This window comes from Neophocaena asiaeorientalis, unplaced genomic scaffold (genome assembly GCF_003031525.2).
Source record: "Neophocaena asiaeorientalis asiaeorientalis breed wild unplaced genomic scaffold, Neophocaena_asiaeorientalis_V1.1 scaffold210, whole genome shotgun sequence".
Taxonomy (NCBI): domain Eukaryota; kingdom Metazoa; phylum Chordata; class Mammalia; order Artiodactyla; family Phocoenidae; genus Neophocaena; species Neophocaena asiaeorientalis.
The window spans coordinates 185,454-202,409 of NW_020172282.1; the positions used below are offsets into that span (position 1 = coordinate 185,454).

General features: G+C 36.8%; 1 protein-coding gene across 3 annotated transcripts in view; it reads right to left on the bottom strand.

Annotated features, from left to right (window-relative positions):
• Positions 1-16,956, bottom strand: part of NOL4 (nucleolar protein 4) — a 280,542-nt gene that overhangs the window by 69,594 nt on the left and 193,992 nt on the right. For all 3 annotated transcript variants that reach the window (XM_024764488.1, XM_024764479.1, XM_024764470.1), the window contains one exon: positions 14,896-15,009. In XM_024764488.1, coding sequence (XP_024620256.1) covers positions 14,896-15,009 — 114 coding nt within the window. The remainder of the gene's footprint in view (positions 1-14,895; positions 15,010-16,956) is intronic.

The window sequence follows — 16,956 nt, forward strand, 5'->3', positions numbered from 1 at the left end:
GTTTAAAATAACTTTTCCCCAAGGAACTATACCCCAGATACATCACTGCAAATCCTCCAAAGGCATGTAGCTGTTGTTGCCTTTAAACATAGACTTCTTATGAAATGAGTACTTAAAATTAGATGAGTGCTGAGTAAAGGAGAGAGACGGCCACCACTAAGGAAGAATTAATATACATACTTGTATATTAACGTTCAAATGTGCTGCATTTAGGGCGCAACTTCTGTCCGGAGCCTGCAGTAGTAATTGTATCAAGCTGCGCTATTCAGCCTGCTGCTATGACAACTACCCAAGGGCAAAGGTCAGGTCAGCTCCCAGTGTCTGGGTCTCTCTATAATTGCTTTGTCAGGAACCTAAAAGCTGCCTTCTTTTTCTCACTGAACTGTGGAAAGCAATAGTGTTCAAAGAACTAAATGTTGAGACTTCCTTTCCGCAGCCTACACCCTTCCTCCCTATCATATTGTATTTGTGACTTTCCCCATTTGGTGTTAAAACTGTGTTTACCAAGTTGTCAGACAACATTTTAAATTGCAGTATTAATTCCAATGATTCCTGCTCTATTTGGCCACATAACACCATTCTTGGGCTTGAACATTTCCTATTGTGTTGGCAGGCATCTCATTAAAAGGCTCGTTCCTTCCTTAAAACTGAACTTTTTGCCATGCTACATCAAGCCACAAATAGATGTTTATTTAATGCTTACCCTTTTCCCAGTACATAACTAGGTATCTTTGGGGCTCAAAGTGATGCAGGCCAAAGCTGTTTTAATCCCACAGAGTGATAAAAATTTATAGAGTCAATATTCCAAAAGACACCTGGAGGCCATTACAATGTTACCTGGGAATATAATCAAGTCCTCAAATATGCTGTGCTGATAGTCATTGCTACACAGAGAAGGAGGAAAGGGACTTAGCTTTGTGGGCTGCGAGTTGACCCAAGGGGTGCTTCTTAAAGCAGGTGCGCTTTGAGATGGGCATACAAATAAACACAGGAGTGGAACTGGAGCTGCCAGACTGCCTGAGCAAAGGCGTACTACTGGAAGGAGGGTGTGCTTGGAGCATTAAAGATTCTGCTCCACATTCACATATCTCTAGATCCCCCAAATGTCCTTTCTATAGAAAGAACATAGGAGCAACAATGAGGCACTGCATTTCCTCTTTGTGTAATTTTTAGTCATGAACAAGAGCAGTAATGATGTAGACCTCTCCGAGTTTTGGGAAACAAATTAAATGAGAAAATGTATGTGCATTCAAATTAAGGTGTAAGAGGACACACAAACATTAGTATAATGATGTATGATGTGTTTCCCATACATGTCCTGATTCATTTCTCCAATATAGCTGAGATGAATGGTGAAGAACTTGGCATTTAAACCTGAATCTGGGTATCTGAAACGATTTCAACAAATTTTGTTCTTAGAATATGAATGATCAAATACATGGTAGTTCATTTAATGTAAAAAACTGCAGAAAGGATTCTGTATTTTTAGAATGACCTCAAATGAAGGATCTTAAATAAAAAATTAAAGAAGATACATGGATAGATGAACAGTTCCCTGGAAAGGAAATTTTCCTCACACTTATGGAGACATTTGAAGCTTGACAGCTTCATTGGACTTCTCAAACTTGCTTCACAGGCAATAATAAATGATAGAAAAATGCAATTGAATAAAATAATGTGGACTTCTGAGTTCTGCATCTAAAATAGTATTCAAATTCTTGCATGCTATGAATGTATTATGGCCTTAAGATTTGAAATTTATGAAGCATTCTGATTTTCATTACTCAGAACATTACTCTGAAATCTAAAGGGAGCTAAATTCTTTGTATGTATTGGTCTGTTTTCCTTCTTTTTAAAGAGAAATTCTGTTTCTAGTGAACTATGAAAAATATCACTGAAGAAAGAAAGAAAGAAAGAGAGAGAGAGAGGGAGGGAGGGAGGAAGAAAGGAAGAAAGGAAGGAGGGAAGGAAGGAAGGAAGAAGGGAAGGAGGGAAGGAAGGAAAGGAAATCTAAACTGAAATTGAAATTTTCCAGGCCTGTTTCTTTTATAAAATAAACCCATTGAACTAAGTGGTCTGTGAGGTTCTTGGAAGCTCTAATGTTTTTTGAGTCCAGTATGTCCTAGAGTAAACATGATAATTTAAAAATCTGAATAAGAGGCTTTTTTGAAAAGTTATGTATGTATTAGCAATCCCCAAGTATAGCTACTCTGTATATACGCCCACATATGCAGTTCAAACATGCCACTGCTTCTGAGTTTCCAGACTCTATTTTCCAAACGCCCGAATCGAAGGCTATGATCTTTCTCTAAACTTCTCAGGTCCCCCCACCAGAAAGAAATCATGTAGCAAAAAAAAGAATGAATAGGAGAGATTGGCATATAGTAGAAAGCTTTACTTTACTTGCCATTTATTGATGGAAATTATAATGCCTATGAGATTCAGATAAACTTTCACTTACATCTACCTATTTTATAACTTAAGTTCACAGTTGCAAGTATGACCTCTTTTTGTACTTTTGCTCTTTGCCCTCTTTCAAGAACTCAGAACCCTGACTTCTGTTAAATCTCACTTATATTTTCATAGAGGATTTGGGAATAGGAGGCTAGTCTCAAACCTCAGAGATGAAAAAAAGTAAAGGTTACTACTGGGCTCTGGGAATTCCCTGAGGGTCCTTGAATATCAGACCCAGAATGCATTATTATGTTTTCTTAAATAACAGAACTAGCACCAAAACCAAGAAAAATAAGAGCACAGAATGTTACCAGATAAGTGACTTAATGAGAAGTTTGATCTTAATGTAGGAATCTCACTGGACTTTCATCTTAATTGTTTCATTGAAAAGGCTATTTTGATCTTGCTTGTGTTCAAGGCAAAACATTAAAGGGAGCTTAAAAATAAATGTGACTTGGTTTTTGACCTATGTAAGTATCACTTTGCTCTTGATGAATGAGTGCAGGTAAGAGCTCTTAGAAAACAGCTTTGTATAAACTCCTAAAACAGTGAGAGGTAGTTTTCCTTATATTCTTTTAACAGGGTGTAAATAAGGACAAATACAGACTGTCCAGTAGACATTGAGAAGGCATTGGATTGTTGAAGCAAGAAAGAAGTAACATTGTTGACCAGGCAAAGAACACTGATAGCATGGGAAAAATGGGGCTTCTTCCTGAGGATGAGAGATAATATGAGAGATTGATCCATTTCAGCAAAGTTAATAGGTAAAGATCAATTTTGCTGCCAAGCCTGTCAGAAAGTCAGGCTCCCCTCACCATTATGAGAAAGAGGTAAATTACCAATAAAGTGAGTTGACCTGCCTCAGGGAGTTTTCTCTAGGACAGACTTTACAAGATCACTTATTCCATCACCTGCTCTGCGGTATCTGCGTCTGTAGCTAACGCTGACGTCAGCACCACACAATTCTTAGTAAAGATTAATATTAATAACTAAATCCATCTTTAAAGGTTATGATCCGAAGAGTTATGGCATGAAATGAAGATGCATTGAGATTTCAGGAATATTTCCACTACGAATGAAAGTAAAATCATTTGTAAGGCTAACCCACAGCTATCTAGAAAACCTAGCTCTGCAGAAACCATGCTTTCCCAAAGTGCTGAGTAACTGAAGAACAACGTGTATTACTTGAGGCCACTGGGCTTGTGGTTTTTACCACCTGAGTCATGTTAAACATCATAAATCTCTTTAGGAAGCACAGCCCCATTTGTCAAGCTATCATATTATCTAATTTCATAATAAACTTGTGACTGTGGCTAAATTTCCCCAATACACATAAAATTATTGTTTCAGAGTAACTAGTGGGTTTTAAACTGCCTAGATTAAAAAGACAGGACGAGGAATGGACAGATCATGAGAAATAAATTATAAAAATGAATATATTTGGCATAAAACAAATAAGTCAGACTCTTCTTCTGCTAAGCCTAAAATAACTGGTTTTGAAAGAAATTAACAAAAATGCAGTCTTCATGGAGAACCCAGTAAACCATATGTTCCCTTGACTTTGGCACCAAAAAGTGTATTAACATATTATGATGAATTTCTCTCTCTGAATTCAAACCACCTACTCATATCCTGACGTTGATCCACTTGAAATTAATAACATCCTAAGCCAAAGATTCACCTAAAATTAAAGAAAGAATCATTTCTATACAAATGTGGGAGAATTCTCAATGAAGTGAGAAAACCAAATAGTAAAGCAAAATGAGTAACAGAAAGACAAAAAATAAAATCAGAAATTGAGGCTGTTCCCAGTTTCCCTCCCTTCAAAACCCCATAGATGTATCCAAAAGAAAGTTTCTTAGATTCAGATTCCCCATCCATAGAAAAGGGAAACCATGTGATCTACATGCTTCATAGTACTATTGAGAGACCAAGAGAATCATGCACTGTACATCACTACTCAGATATACATTGACATATCATTACATAAGGAAAATACATACACTAAGGGAAAATTTTATACAGAAGTAACCTTACTCTCAATTTAAGAAAAAAAAAGATAAAAAGTCACTGTTTGAGGAAAACCATATGTCAGTTTTTTGAGAGATCATAAAAAGAGAAAAAGATGAAAAATATTTACAATAGAAAGAATAATAATCTATATATACAGTTATATAAGTTGAAACTATAGGAGAAAATTAAACTTTGATTCCTCATTAGCTGAGCTAACACTGCAGCATGGAAGAGTAGGTATTCCGAAATCACTCATTTTTAACTTCAAAATACCTTATAGCAGATTAATCTTCATAATTACTTTTCGGCATTAGCTCAAATTTAACTACTGTTACAATTAAATAGCAAATCTGAAATGTAGGTGGTAGAGAAAGGAATTCTTGCTGAATTGGGACCTCACCTTTGCCCCACTACATCTACATTATGTTGTCCCTAGGGTTCTGAAGCTTCCTAAAAATTGGAGATGTCACTCTCCTTCCCACTTATCTCTGGCATGTACTTAAAGTCCAAATAACAGAGCATATAAAATGCCCACAATCTAATTTAAACCCTCATGTCCAATCCCCTCTCCTTTTATTTCTTCTCAAGATTCTCAAGTTTCACTCACAGAGATGACTGTTTTTGATACTCAGGAAACTTTCATGTTTCAAAAGCCTCCATGTATCTGGACTATCATCTGCTAGCTCTCATAATCTCCTTCATTTCTCATGGTCTGGCTCAAATAGTGCCTCCTCTGGGAAGCCCTCCTGGGTTTCCCAGGCAGAATTAGAAGAACTCTCCTCTGGCTTTCACAACAATCTGATCACACCCTTATAATTTCATTTACCATGCTAATTTCACTTGTCTTTAACAGAATGTGAGTTTCTAGAGGAAAGATGTTATGTTTCATCCCTCTGCAAAGAAAGAATAAAAACACCTGCTCAGTAGCAAGTGATTTTAGGTAAATCTAGTATCTGGTAAATCCTCAGTAAAGGTTCTCAATCCTTGTTTTGTAGCCTCTGTACCAAGCAAAATATCTTCCATATAATGATTATTTGCTAAATAAACTACTTAGAGCTAATTTTCTCGTATTAACCATATCCCTTGCTGATACAGATACATGAAATATTTAAGGAACTCCCTGGAGCAGTTCAAACACATTGGAAAAATAAGAATTTTAAACTTTTGCCATTAAAAAGTTATCTTGCAAGACCTCAAGTTGGAAATAATACATATTTGAAGTCCAGCCACATTATTAAGTTAATGCTGGAAGAATACAGATTTGTAAAGCAATTATCTTGCTCACAAAATACCAACAGAATACAGGTCAAATATTCTTCCCTACAGAGCAAATAAATATTCCAGTAAAACTTTGGGATGCGGACCTCTCACCGTTGTGGCCTCTCCCGTTGCGGAGCACAGGCTCCGGACGCGCAGGCTCAGCGGCCATGGCTCACAGGCCCAGCCGCTCCGCGGTATGTGGGATCTTCCCGGACAGGGGCACGAACCCGTGTCCCCTGCATCGGCAGGCAGACTCTCAACCACTGCGCCACCGGGGAAGCCCTCCATTAAAACTTTTTAACTGTGTTTCTCAAATATTATATAATGTGCACAATGAACTAAAAATTTTAAATTAGAATAGTAAATATTTATTGTAGTTATCCATAAGTGATATTTTATGTATCTGTAAAACATTTTAACTTGATATATATATTTACTTTTCCTTAGTTTTTACGTTTATAAAGTTTCTATGTTTACAAAAATATAATGGAAATATATAATATTTCCCTATTTTTATTATTTAAAAATGTGATTATAACCATTCTGAGTGTCTGTTCTGGTATTATACAGGTATGATGGTTGGTTTGCAGTAGTGAGAATGTATTCAAGTCTCTCTGGATTGCTTTACTAATTTGTCCACCCCTCGGTGCTCATGAATTTAAGGTCATGGTTCAATATCCACTTGTTAGCTATTTCCCAGATGGAAAAAACCTCTCTTCCTGTGGAATATGATTACTTACTAACACTGCCAGGCATTTTAGAGACCAAGTGAGTGAATAGATGGTTCAGTGTATACCTGTTCACACCCTTCCAATGGTGAGTGTGCAAACAGCATATTTATGAATGATTGAAACTGATGAAAACATGCATTTTTGAAGATTATTGAGCCTTGTCTTTTTGTGGCATTATATTTGTAGCAAACTGTTGGATGTTGTGGTGTCCCTATTGTAAATGTTAAACATGGTAATTTAATTGATGGTGACTTCCAAATTGGAAAAGGATGTAACCGTAATCTCAGGAGATATTGAAAATAGCTGAATGATGAATACAAAATGGAATTATACTTTAGAAATACAACTGGAATTAGTAATCATATGTGGCTTAGTTTTTTGACTGGGGGCAGAATTGCTATAGCCATTGACACTTAATTGCTTCCTTCTTGCAAAGAAATAAAATTAAACCAAAGGGCCTGGTTAAGTTATTTTTATCTTATAGCATCCAATTTTTACTTTTAGGCTCTGGCGAAGTTAAAAACAAAAAAGTAAACAGAAGGTAGAAAAAAGGATGGAGAATTCATTTGACATAATGGGTGCAAATCTATGGAAAATTGTGGGTTTCGAACCTCAAGGCCAGTCTCTTCAAAATGGGAGGAGCTGAGTTATGAATTCATTATCAAGGAATAGATCTGAGAATGTATTATTCTCATTCCTGTATTCAAATCCTAGACTAGTTGTCCATAGCAGTGCTTCTCAGAAACAGCATTACCACTTCTAGGGGACATCTGGAAAATATATAGCAGGTGAAATAGGCATGAAGTGGGAGGACCAGCTTACGGAAAGCTCAGACATTCTCCAGGCAGTACCAATCAACTAAGAACTGTCCCTGTTCCCATGTGAATTTTAAAAAGTCATGCTGGATATTTTTGTAGGTGAAAGCCTGAATAGGGTTTCCTGAGCCTAAAGTTTAATTTCATTTTAGGTATAAAAACAAAGTTTTTGTGCATATTTTAAAATATATGTTGAATTGTCTCAGGAATACACTACCTTGTAAATCGAGGGACTATTGTGCTGTTTTGTTTGGAACTGTACCACTAGTTTTTCACCGTTTGTAACGTTCATGTCACTGAATTCTGTGAGCTGCCACAATACACCAGTATCTGCGGCTTCTTCATTGATTTGAGGGACATGCAAAAGCAGCTGATGACTTTATTGTATCTTCTAGTGATGTGGAATCCCCATATTTCCAGACCAAAATACATGTTATTTGATTATATATTACTTTTAAAATAAATAATGTATTATTTATATTAAAATCAAGACATTATCATACATATTTAAATTGTGAGCATAATTTATATTAACTATAAATTGCATTTCAGGATCTAAAAGTGGGGCATTTCGAGGTGTTTACTGTAAAAAAGACATGCTATGTTTGAAAGGTTTAGGAACCACTGGTTAAGAATCAAAGATTCTTAGAAGTTAAAAAAAGCTTTTAATAGGCATATGTTTATAAAACAAGCAGAGACGCTTATTTTTATAGGAATAAGTTAGAAATTAAGAGCATGGACCTTATATATATCAAGAGCTTAAAAAGCCTTGCTGGTTTTTGACCCAGGTCTCATAATTTATCCTAAAAATATAACTGGCAAGGTATCCTTTTCACAGGCAAATTATGGTAGGAAAAACAAAATCAACATTTAATAATTTAGAAAATACTACATGATGGAGTATTAAGGGGCTTCTAAAAATAATTGATAAACTTACATAGTGATACCATAAATATTCACAACATTAAGCTAAATGGAAGGATACAATGTGATACTATTTTGCTTTTTAAAACAGGAAGTTTTGCACAGATAGAGTAGTAGAAAGAATTATATTATAAAACTGAATAGTGATGGTGAAAAACTGAAAGCATTTCCACTAAGATCAGGAACAAGACAAGGTTGCCCACTCTCACCACTCTTATTCAACATAGTTTTGGAAGTTTTAGCCACAGCAATCAGAGAAGAAAAGGAAATAAAAGGAATCCAAATCGGAAAAGAAGAAGTAAAGCTGTCACTCTTTGCAGATGACATGATACTATACATAGAGAATCCTAAAGATGCTACCAGAAAACTACTAGAGCTAATCAATGAATTTGGTAAAGTAGCAGGATACAAAATTAATGCACAGAAATCTCTGGCATTCCTATATACTAATGATGAAAAATCTGAAAGTGAAATCAAGAAAACACTCCCATTTACCATTGCAACAAAAAGAATAAAATATCTAGGAATAAACCTACCTAAGGAGACGAAAGACCTGTATGCAGAAAATTATAAGACACTGATGAAAGAAATTAAAGATGATACAAATAGATGGAGAGATATACCATGTTCTTGGATGGGAAGAATCAACATTGTGAAAATGACTCTACTACCCAAAGCAATCTACAGATTCAATGCAATCCCTATCAAACTACCACTGGCATTTTTCACAGAACTAGAACAATTCGCAATTTGTATGGAAACACAAAAGACCCCGAATAGCCAAAGCAATCTTGAGAACGAAAAAAGGAGCTGGAGGAATCAGGCTCCCCGACTTCAGACTATATTACAAAGCAACAGTAATCAAGACAGTATGGTACTGGCACAAAAACAGAAAGATAGATCAGTGGAACAGGATAGAAAGCCCAGAGATAAACCCACGCACATATGGACACCTTATCTTTGATAAAGGAGGCAGGAATGTACAGTGGAGAAAGGACAGCCTCTTCAATAAATGGTGCTGGGAAAACTGGACAGGTACATGTAAAAGTATGAGATTAGATCACTCCCTAACACCATACACAAAAATAAGCTCAAAATGGATTAAAGACCTAAATGTAAGGCCAGAAACTATCAAACTCTTAGAGGAAAACATAGGAAGAACACTCTATGACATAAATCACAGCAAGATCCTTTCTGACCCACCTCCTAGAGTAATGGAAATAAAAACAAAAATAAACAAATGGGACCTAATGAAACTTCAAAGCTTTTGCACAGCAAAGGAAACCATAACCAAGACCAAAAGACAACCCTCAGAATGGGAGAAAACATTTGCAAATGAAGCAACTGACAAAGGATTAATCTCCAAAATTTACAAGCAGCTCATGCAGCTCAATAACAAAAAAACAAACAACCCCATCCAAAAATGGGCAGAAGACCTAAATAGACATTTCTCCAAAGAAGATATACAGAATGCCAACAAACACATGAAAGAATGCTCAACATCATTAATCATTAGAGAAATGCAAATCAAAACTACAATGAGATATCATCTCACACCAGTCAGAATGGCCATCATCAAAAAATCTAGAAACAATAAATGCTGGAGAGGGTGTGGAGAAAAGGGGACACTCTTGCACTGCTGGTGGGAATGTGAATTGGTTCAGCCACTATGGAGAACAGTATGGAGGTTCCTTAAAAAACTACAAATAGAATTACCATATGACCCAGCAATCCCACTACTGGGCATATACCCTGAGAAAACCAAAATTCAAAAAGAGTCATGTACCAAAATGTTCATTGCAGCTCTATTTACAATAGCCCGGAGATGGAAACAACCTAAGCGCCCATCATCGGATGAATGGATAAAGAAGATGTGGCACATATACACAATGGAATATTACTCAGCCTTAAAAAGAAATGAAATTGAACTATTTGTAATGAGATGGATAGACCTAGAGTCTGTCATACAGAGTGAAGTAAGTCAGAAAGAAAAAGACAAATACCGTATGCTAACACATATATATGGAATTTAAGGGAAAAAAATGTCATGAAGAACCTAGGGGTAAGACAGGAATAAAGACACAGACCTACTGGAGAATGGACTTGAGGATATGGGGAGGGGGAAGGGTGAGTTTTGACAGGGCGAGAGAGAGTCATGGACATATACACACTAACAAACGTAGTAAGGTAGATAGCTGGGGGGAAGCAGCCGCAAGGCACAGGGATATTAGCTCGGTGCTTTGTGACAGCCTGGAAGGGTGGGATGGGGAGAGTGGGAGGGAGGGAGACGCAAGAGGGAAGACATATGGGAACATATGTATATGTATAGCTGATTCACTTTGTTATAAAGCAGAAACTAACACACCATTGTAAAGCAATTATACCCCAATAAAGATGTTTTAAAAGAAAAAACTGAATAGTGGAATTACTAGTCAATTATATTTCTTCTCTATACATTACTCTATTTCCTAAATTATCAAAAATAAGCCTGCATGTCTGAAAGTATTTTTTTTAAATGTTACTATAAGCATGATTTTAAAAAGCACAAGGATTGGATCCAAGTGGGGATCCATCCTGAGCAGCTCTGCGCTAAGAGCTCTGAGCCTCAATGTCTCCACTTCATGAAAAGCGATGACAGTTACATAAAATAGGCTTGCAACCCACCTCAAACAGTGCTTCATCCATACACGTTCCTGCTGTTCTGTTGTTATTAATATTATTACTAATGAAGAAAATAAGGCCTATTACAGTTAGATGACTTGTGAAGTATATTCTATTTCAATTGTTTAAAATTACATGTGTTACAGAGAAAATACAATGTATTCAAGGAACTACTCTAGGTGGTACTTTGTTTCTCTTATATTTTTTCTCCTTTGGATGAGAGGGCCGTGCTGAAACACATGTTGGAACACTCAAAGATAGAGTTTTCTTTCTCCAAAATATTGTATATAAGAAAGACGAATGCTAGAAGTAGAATGAAAGCCGAGGATGACTGAGAGTAGGGGTATGGGAGTGTGGGCTGTAGGCCACAGAAATAGATTTCAAACCCTATCTCAGTTACTATCACAATGTTTACATTTAAGCATAAAATCCTACTGAAAAATATTTCTTTCAATTATGCATTTGTGAAATTTTATAAACGTTACCAAAAGTACATGAAAATACAGAAGGAAACATGAAAGGAGAGCTGCCTGACTCAAAAACAGCTTGACCATGGTGTTTTCGGTAGTCTTCAAATACATCCATGACAAAATGAAATGCCTGTATTAAACTGCCTATATTTTCAACCTTGATACCTACTATTATGTTTCTTTTACTAACATGCCCACTCATTAGCACCCTAACAGAACAAAGGAAAAATCAGGAAGAGGTACAGGTCACAGTGAATTCACCAGTACTACAGAAAACAGAGTAGCAGGAACTGTGGGCTTACTAAATATTTTTTGGTCTTGGGCTGATGGTTTTCTGTTGGTTTACTAATAGCGATTTTCTTCTTTAACTCAGCGATGCATCAGTTTTCAGTACTTTTTCCCCTGCTTTCTCACCTTTTATTATGTCACAGGCAACTAACATGCCAGTTCCCCTATGGTGTTCTTTTCAGTAGAGTCAAAGGTGTCATATCACAGCCTACCATTGATTTTCCATCTGTCCCAGTCACCGCAAAAACTGTCACCCAGCACACTCGTGCATTGCTCTTCATGAGGGCTGAATCTGCCGAGGAAGCCCTTGACCATTGGTTTTACGTGATCCCTTCTATAAAACTAAAAGCTAATTTAACTGAAAGGACTTAAATAGAGAAAAGAAGCCAAAGGAACCCTCACGTTAATCAGAAATTTCAACAAGCCTTGGAATAGAATATACGTCATTCCTCAAAAAGAGCAAGTACAAAGTGTTGGGGGATAAATGACCAGCAAGTGGATATTTCTAATCTTTCTCACTTTCTGCCTCTGTCTCTCTGGTGAGATGAACTGTAGCCAAAATCATTGAGATAGATTTGTTTTTAAGTAAATAGTAGTGAAATAATATCTAAACAACAAAGATAAAGACAATTTGAGCTATGTCATAGAAATATAAATGTGAAGTCTGACTCTGCCCATCTTTTTGAATTGCCAAAGTGAAAAAGGATTTCCTGGGTAACATAAAAATTCCAGATTTTCATGTTAAAAGAAAAGAAATGCTGGGACTTCCCTGGTGGTACAGTGGTTGAGAATCCGCCAATGCAGGGGACACGGGTTCGAGCCCTGGTCCTGGAAGATCCCACATGCCATGGAGCAACTCAGCCCATGCGCCACAACTAATGAGCCTGCACTCTAGAGCCCGCGAGCCACAACTACTGAAGCCCACAAGCCACAACTACGGAAGCCCGCGTATCTAGAGCCCACGCTCCCCAATAATGAGAAGCCCATGCACCACAACAAAGAGTAGCCCCTGTTCTCCGCAACTAGAGAAAGCCCACGAGCAGCAACAAAGACCCAAAGCAGCCAAAAATAAATAAATAAATAAATGTATTTTTTAAAAAAAGAAAAGAAATGCTGAGTATATTCTATAATTCATTGGGGATTGACCTCAGCCCTGAGTCATCTGATTCCTAATGAGACAGTAGGCTCCTGCCCTTGCCTACTTGCTTCAGGGCTGAGGCTGCCTCCTCTAGACCCTGGGGCAAGCTGGACATATGAAATAAATCATTTAATACATCCATAGTACCTTTTATGTTCATAGCTTTATAAAGCCCAATTAATTTATCAAGTTTCATAAACTCTGAAGGACACATATAATTACAGCCCTACATATGGCTAACCAGGGGCAGCAAGTAGTCATGTGTGCAGCTGAAAAGAATTTAGATTTTAACTGTCTCATTTCTGAACTTTCATGCACTAACAGAAAGGCAGGGACACAATGAAGAATCTTTGAGTCACTGGAAAATTCTAAGAATTGTGAGTTGGGTTAAGAATGTGCCTAGAAAAGGATGATACCATTGCCAACACCAAAAAGAACTCTGGTTGTCTCTACTTAGGCAAAGAGTGTTTAGATCCAGTTAGGGGAGTTCCTGCTCCCACATCTCCATGCTTTGATGAAAGTGTAAAATCCACTCAGTAGAAGACTTTGTGCTGCGTGCCAAGTGAAGTATATATAATTCACAGTAAGAAGAAGTAACTGTACATTTGTATCCTCCATTTTACAGATTAGGTCAACAGTGGTTAAGTGATTAGACCAAATATTGTGGACGAACAGCTTTGGGGAACTTGTAGAAGGAGACTGTAGGCAGTACATAACATGAATCAGTCATTTAATTTTCATGACAACTGCACATATGATTGATTCTATGATTCAGGGATATTCTAGAGTGCAGATTGGATGAGGTATGTAGCGAACTGACAACCAGGAGATTCCTTTCAATCCCAGAATTCTACTATTCTGATTTCTAGAATAATGATCTTTTCTCAAATGGACTTAGTCTGAATTCAAAACTCCTATATCTGAGATAGTACTATTAATGCTTCTTTGTAGTCTTACTGATACCAATGCAATGACAGAAAAGCTAGAACATCAATTAAAATAACTTTTTCTAGGCTGAATTTTCTTGATGCTTACCACATGCCAGGCAAATTGCTAAGTACCTAACATAAATCTATCATTCAGGGTTCTCACACACCCCTATAAGATTAGTACTGTTATTATTGTTATTTTACATATGAGAAAACTAGGCACAGAGAATTGGAATAATTTCCTGAAGGTCACACAGTTAGTTAGGGTAGAGCTGAGAATCAAAATCAGTTGTATTTAACTCCAGAATATGCAGTCTTGATCACTATGCTAAATATGGTATTATATATTGGACTGTAACTTATTTTAAGCAAGATAAATTTTAGAGATATAATAATGACAAAAGTCTCGGGCTTCCCTGGTGGCACAGTGGTTAAGAACCCTCCTGCCAATGCAGGGGACACGGGTTCGATCCCTGGTCCGGGAAGATCCCACATGCCGCAGAGCAACTAAGCCCGTGCCACAACTCTGAAGCCCGGGCGCCTAGAGCCCATGCTCCGCAACAAGAGAAGCCACCGCAATGAGAAGTCCGCACGCCGCAAGAGTACATCTACATCACATGGATATACAGCCTTAGAAAAGAGATGTAGAAAGATGATACTTAATGGTTATACAGTAAATGATTTGTTAATGTGAAGGTAAGCCCAGGACGTAGATGTTCCTTCTTTTATACCCCCATTTTATGGCTTTCTGGTCTTCAAGATTATGTTGTGTTTTCCCCATACCTAGCATAATCTATTGATATTTGGCAATGGACCAGAGGAAATTAAAGAGAGGTTCATTTTCATTCAAAAAGACCATAATCAGGTCACTATTATAAACGATCAGGTAAACTTACAAAACTACTGTAAATGATCATTTAGAGCCTCTTATTTAAATAAGTCATTAGCCTTCATATTGGATACTAAACAGAATTTTAACTCATTAATTTTACAATTGTCCATTTTTCATCACAGGAAATTTTTGTCATTGCATCTCTACTGATCTCATGGACACGCCTTTTTCAAGTTTAAATTCATATCACAAAGACAGAAAAACGGTATCTCTGTGGACTTTAAATCCATTCCAGAGATTCTGCTCTTCTCCATAAATCAGATAAACTTAACCATATTTGCTATAGCCGGTGGTCACCAGACCCCAAGACTCCTCAGTACCTGTTGTCTATCCAGACGCATCCTCTTGGCGGCATTTCTACTCTCACTCTCACAGGCTGAAGCCAAGATACTCTCTGCAACTGCTGAAGTAAGGTGGGAAGGAATAGGTCGAGACTAAAAAAAAAGAGAGAAAAAAACATGAAAAAATTATTAACAGTATCATTAACAGTCCAATGCTATACTCAGATCTCATAGGATGTGCAGGAGTATCCATGTATTTCAACTCAACTGATTTCAATAGAAAGAGGAAATGGAAATTGCAAAGATGAATAATGAAAGCTAGTTAGAGGTTAAAGCTAGAGTTGCTACAGATCCATCATCCATTCCCACAGCTCCTTTGTCACAAGTGTTTAGTCTGGGCCATTAAGCTGGAGTTTGAACAGGCAGTGGTAAAATTGCTGACTGGGTTTTGCAAGTAAAACAAGTCCTTTAATTCTCTTATAACATATGACAATGCACAACAAAACAAAACAAAAACAAGTGACAGGGCCGAAACAGTTGGAAAAACTGACAGACACTCAGACCATGTCAAACAATCTTAATATGAAATATTATGACTATTTACAGTCTGAGTTGTGACACAATTGATGTGATTAAAATTCTTATAAAAAACACCTTACTTTAGCTTAAAAACAAACTAAAACTTCAGTCCTAGCACAATTTTGCTATAACAAAAATTCAGTGTTCTAGATGTGAGATGTGCATGTGTGCCTACATGCTTTGTTTTATTTATAAAATATGTGTCAATATTATTAGTGTAAGAGGTACATGTTGGATATCCATCTTCTGTGTAGCCCGTGTAGAAACTCATTAACCCCCTGACTAAGCTCCTAATTAACTACAAATTGTTTGTGATTCTCCATATCACTTGTGATAATCAGAAAAGTTTTCCATTTTTTCCCATAATTACATGAAAAATTATCTAACTGAAAGATGAAGTACTTAATGATACCAGACGGTTTTTTAAAAAATTATGATAAGCAAATGATAGATAAGTAACGTAAAAATTAAACGAGATGAGACAGCAAAATATGAAATGACAAAATAAGCGTCTTTTAGCAATCTAGCATAGTATAATGGTATGCCATCTTAGGGTTTTCAAAGCCTGAGTCCAAAATATGTATGGCTGCCATACATATTTCTTGAGGCCTCCCAACTATCAGGGATCTTTTAATTAATTTTTGTAAACGAATGTGAGCATGCCTTTATCGTACTTGATTCATTTTGCTAACTCTGGCATGTATGATGTGCATTATCACACTGAACCATAGCATTTCTATCTCAAACAATATTCTAGAACAACTAAATTCAGACCACAGTGTTTTAATAGCTACTCTTCAGTAGAATTTGTTCAGTGCAGAAAGAGACCAAGCTTTGACTTTATTTGAACTAGGAAACAATTTCTGCTGCTACCTCACCTGACTCCCCCATGTTTCCACCTCCAAAGTAGCCTCTGTAGGCAAAAGGTAGGAAGGGTATAGGGTGCAGTCTCCACCTGCTAACCCTGTGAGATGATGGAAATGATAGGTAGACAACTTTGACAATAAAGCATTACGATATTTGGAATGTCGTTTCTGCAAAAGGAAGAAAAGAAAGAGGCCCCCTGAGGTAGCAGGAAGAACAGTTTTGAGAAGGAAATTACAAAGTCAGCACTGTGTGTTGGGAACAGAGAGGGTCAAATGAAGTAAACATTAAAAAATATTTAAATTGTCATAAAGGTGTATATATCATTTCAAAATGCATACTGCTTCATTTCATTCTGTACTTCATTGAATATGGATAAGGTAGTCTAGCTCAGAACTGAAACTATACTAAGCTACAAAAATCAGTGTTTCATTAAAAGATGGCCGTAACATGGCTCAAAATTGTACTCTAAACCCCATGGGAATTGGCTACACAATGTGGTTCATCTCAACTGAATTATGTTTTGAGGCAAGAGTGTTATAGGAAAAATGGGAATAAGAACATTCCATTATAAAAAAATCATTTATTTCATTGTAGCTAGCATTGTTCAAATAGAAGTGAGAGTTCACAGCTTTATAAACTACATCTTTAGACACT